The 4,072-nt window shown below is 35.0% G+C and overlaps 1 protein-coding gene across 1 annotated transcript; it reads left to right on the forward strand.

Moving 5' to 3' along the window:
- The first annotated feature begins 856 nt into the window (after positions 1-856).
- LOC107689734 (GTPase IMAP family member 8-like) lies at positions 857-2,953 on the forward strand. Its single transcript, XM_016487869.1, has 3 exons — positions 857-1,386; positions 1,478-1,545; positions 2,310-2,953. Exons 1-3 carry the CDS (start codon positions 857-859, stop codon positions 2,951-2,953), a joined length of 1,242 nt encoding a protein of 413 aa, XP_016343355.1.
- Positions 2,954-4,072: the final 1,119 nt, after the last annotated feature.

The raw sequence follows: 4,072 nt of genomic DNA on the forward strand, positions 1-4,072 counted from the left end.
TTGTGCAATAACATTTTCACCACCAGTGGCACAGAAATGACAAGATTCACCTCATAGTACTGTGATAGTTCACCCAAAAATGTAAATTCACATCAAGCATTTTTTCTACATTTTATGGGGGAAAAAAAACTAAACAAAAACAAAACAATAGACCGTACAGACACTTTACATAGCCTACAACTTTTTAATTAACTTTGTACCTGAAATGGAAGATTGTAAATAAATCAAATGCTTAAGTGATGTTCACTTCGATGCTGCTTTCTCTCACACACTCTCTCTCTTACTTTTCTATACACATCTATACTCTTATATGTGTGTATACACACACATAATGTAACTCTCAGTGTATAGTGAGTTTAGTAAGTATTCAGAGGTGATTATGGTGATCCACCCTTTTCAGTGTTCAAAAAAATCCTCACTGGATTTTCACTTTCAGTTACTGCAAACGCTTACCAGAAATTATCTTTAAAAAAATATGTCTGAAGTTTTGTCTGCTTTTTTTGTGTGAAATATTTTGAAACTTTATGCTGATGTCAAAAGGTAAGCTTCTAAAATGTTTTAATTTTACATAGCTAAGGCTCAATAGTGAGAATCTTTGAAACATTTATACATTTGAGCATGTTTCAGAGGCTCACTGATGTTATCTAAAATTGTGTAGAGTTGTGATTTAGAGCTCAGCTTTAACTTAACTGGTGGTACAAGCAATCTAGCAGTGTCTTAGTTCTGATTCCAAGGGAACACATATTTTAATGTAAATGTATTTTGAACTAAAAATGTTGCTCATTAATTCATGTTAGCCAATCAGGTATGCATTAACTAATCTTAACAAATGCTTTTGTGGACTTCTTTACAGGAGATGGCCACACTGAAGAGTTCTGTGGGGACATTTTTTCTGCTGGGTGCAAACAGCTGGTGTAAGTGTCTGGTGGGAAATAATATTCTTGGGTTTGAACATTTCCTGCCTAAGAAATCCACATTTGATGAAGAGGTATCACTGCAGATAGGTGACCAATGGATTACTGTTATTAATGAGCCTCTAACTGTAATTAAGAGGTATGTGGAGACATCATCTAGGAGTCCATGTATGATTTTATTTGTTCTGCAACGTGGCCATGTTTCTCAGAGGGATGTAGAAATATTTGCACATTTTCAGCTGATGTTCGGAAAGAAAATGGAGGAAAATACTGTTGTAGTTCTGGTCAGTGGCGATGCTAAGACATCATCAAGGCCAAACAAAGTAACAAACGAACACCTGGAAAAGGTTCTCCATCAAAGTGGAAGGAAAGTGTGTGATTTTAACAACAATCTGAAGCAAAGCGACTTCATCAAACAGCTGACTACATGTTGGAAGAGTGTGCCTGAGTTGCACATGTACGAGCATGAAAGGTAAGACTAAAAATCTACGTTTATCCTCATGATTGTATCCATTCCAGAGACAACGTATATATCGATTAATTCATTTTCTCCTCAACTGCAGCTCAACCATGTCTGTGGAAAGGGAGATCTGGAAACCACAGGAAGCAATGACACAAGAGCATATATCAGGTAGAATTCATAATAATACCAATGGGGGAAACTATTCCACGTCTGTGGAAAGGGAGACATGGAGACCACAGGAAGCAATGGCACAAAAGCATATATCAGGTAACATCCATTATAGTATTATAGCCTATAATTCTACATTATAAAATAAGATGATAACCAAAACATAAACTTCATTTATATAGTATAATATGCATTTCTATCAAAGAAAGAAAGCTTTATCCACACTAAAATAATTTTCTAGACTTTCTAGAGGAGCATTTTTCACGTAATGAGTGGAGATGGTCAACAATTACCATTTTGTTTGATACTTCCAAGTCTTTCTCGCAGCATCAATAAGTTTCTGGCTAAATGCCTTTGCCTTGGTAATATTTAAATCAGTTCAATAGTTCACACAAAATGTTTACATTTTAACTGGCTTGGAACTTTGAACCAGTAAAGTCATTTTAGATATTGTATGTAGGCCAACACATTCTCCATGAGGTGGACATAGAAAGACTTTAGACGGGAGATTTTAACTGATGTGACATGATGATGGTACCAAGATCTCAGATGAGGATGGAAAAAAAAGTACTGGATGAAAAAAATGACACTAAGTGTACAAACCAGGAAAATCTATATCTAAAAAGGCCCAAGTTTTTATTAGAGCAGATAGGATGCAGTTTAAACCAAACTTAAATTAAAATGATTGTATTGTGCAATAAAATAATCAATTCAGTCAATTTCTTTTGACATGCAGCATTTTATCTTATCTTATATTTATGGAGGTAACCAAGCTGCTATCAAGAAGAAAAACACCTTGACCATCGTGCTTCTGGGACAGACAGGAAGTGGAAAGAGTGCTACTGGAAACACCATCCTAAGAAAGCATCATTTTGAATCATATGCCAGTTCTGTGCCAGTAACACAGGTGTGCCAGACAGCAGAGGAAACTGTTTGTGGAATCAAAATCAGGGTCATTGACACCCCAGATTTCTTTGATGAAGATCTAAAAAACCAACAAGAACAGATAAAGAAGTGCAAAGAGCTCACTAAGCCAGGGCCTGATGTGTATTTACTGGTGATGGAGCTTGGCCGTTACACAGATGGGGAGAGAGAAATAGTTCAGAACATACAAAGAGCGTTTGGTGCAGAAGTGGTAAAAGAAACCACTGTTCTGTTTACTAGCATGGAGAAATTAAGAGGGAAAACTGTAGCAGAGTACATTAATAACACTGACACACAGCTGCGAGAGCTGATCAGAACCTGTGGGTCAAGGTGTCATGCATTTAACAACAATGACCACAATGTTTCACAGGTTGAAAGGCTATTAGAGATGATTTTGGAAATGAAGAAGAAAAATGGAAATACTGACATAGAACACTACTCATTTTGTAAGGAATCAGAGAAAAAAGACTGCAGAATTCAGTAGACACTGGCAACTGATTCACTGTCTTTTGTTCTGTGCTAGTAGTGTGATTTAAAAAACATGAATTCATTTTTGTTACAATCAAATAATACACAGTACATCAGTGTTATGTTGCATGTATTATCAAGTGTAAGTACAAATAAAGATATGTATTTTATTCAAAAATGCTATTCGTGCACTTCCGTTTCATATAGGGAACACTTATTCACTATTAACTACGACTTTTCCCTCAATAAATTCCTAATTTGCTGCTTATTAATAGTTAGTAAGGTAGTTGTTAAGTTTAGGTATTGGGAAGGATTAGGGATGTAGAATAAGATCATGTAGAATAAGGCATTGATATATGCTTAATTAGTACTAATAAATGGCTAATATTCTAGTAATATTCATACTAATAAGCAACTAGTTAAGAGACCCTAAAATAAAGTGTTACCGAAACAACTAGGTCAACAAACAAAAAACTGAAACTCAGTACTATGAATGGCATAGAAAAAAATTTCATCCTTTTTGCACATCAAAATACCATTTTCATGTATTAGTCAGAGGTAAAATCTTTAGATAATGTGGTCCCACAAGTCTGCATACATGTTTGCGATGTTTCAAGTTACAAAGTTTTTTGTTTTTTTTCCTTTTATGCTGGCGGCAAGAGTTTGACTGGTTAACTCTGCCTATAATTAATATTCCTTTTGAGAAAAAACAGAATTTCTTCCTTGTAAGAAAAACACTGAAGAATTTCTTCCTTCTGAAAAACATCCTGCCTGATCAGCAGAGAAGAAATACAGGTGTACTGTTTCCTTTTCTGATTGTTGTTATGCTCAGCGGGGTTTCTTGTTTGTGTTCTAGAACATAGTTTACATAATCATACCATAAGTTGTTCCAAACCTGTATGAGTTTCTTTCTTGTGCTGAACACAATAGAAGATATTTTGAAGAACGTGGAAAAAAAAAGTTGATGGTCCCTATTTAATTCCATAGCATAGACAAAAATACTAGAAGTCAATGTCATCAACTGTTCTCTGTAAAAAAATGTAAATTAAAATCTGTGACATTTACAGTAAAATACCGGTAGATGTAGTTGCCAGACATTCACCATAAAAAATATGGTAGCCACATTTTAGGTTTT

Source organism: Sinocyclocheilus anshuiensis, unplaced genomic scaffold (genome assembly GCF_001515605.1).
Source record: "Sinocyclocheilus anshuiensis isolate Anshui unplaced genomic scaffold, SAMN03320099.WGS_v1.1 scaffold393, whole genome shotgun sequence".
Lineage (NCBI taxonomy): Eukaryota > Metazoa > Chordata > Actinopteri > Cypriniformes > Cyprinidae > Sinocyclocheilus > Sinocyclocheilus anshuiensis.

Excerpts from the sequence above, each read along its gene's own strand:
- LOC107689734 (XM_016487869.1), top strand. The coding sequence starts at position 857 with ATGGCCACACTGAAGAGTTCTGTGGGGACATTTTTTCTGCTGGGTGCA. Across the intron at positions 1,387-1,477 it reads CACATGTACGAGCATGAAAG|CTCAACCATGTCTGTGGAAA; the intron begins GTAAGACTAAAA and ends CCTCAACTGCAG. Across the intron at positions 1,546-2,309 it reads GACACAAGAGCATATATCAG|GTAACCAAGCTGCTATCAAG; the intron begins GTAGAATTCATA and ends ATATTTATGGAG.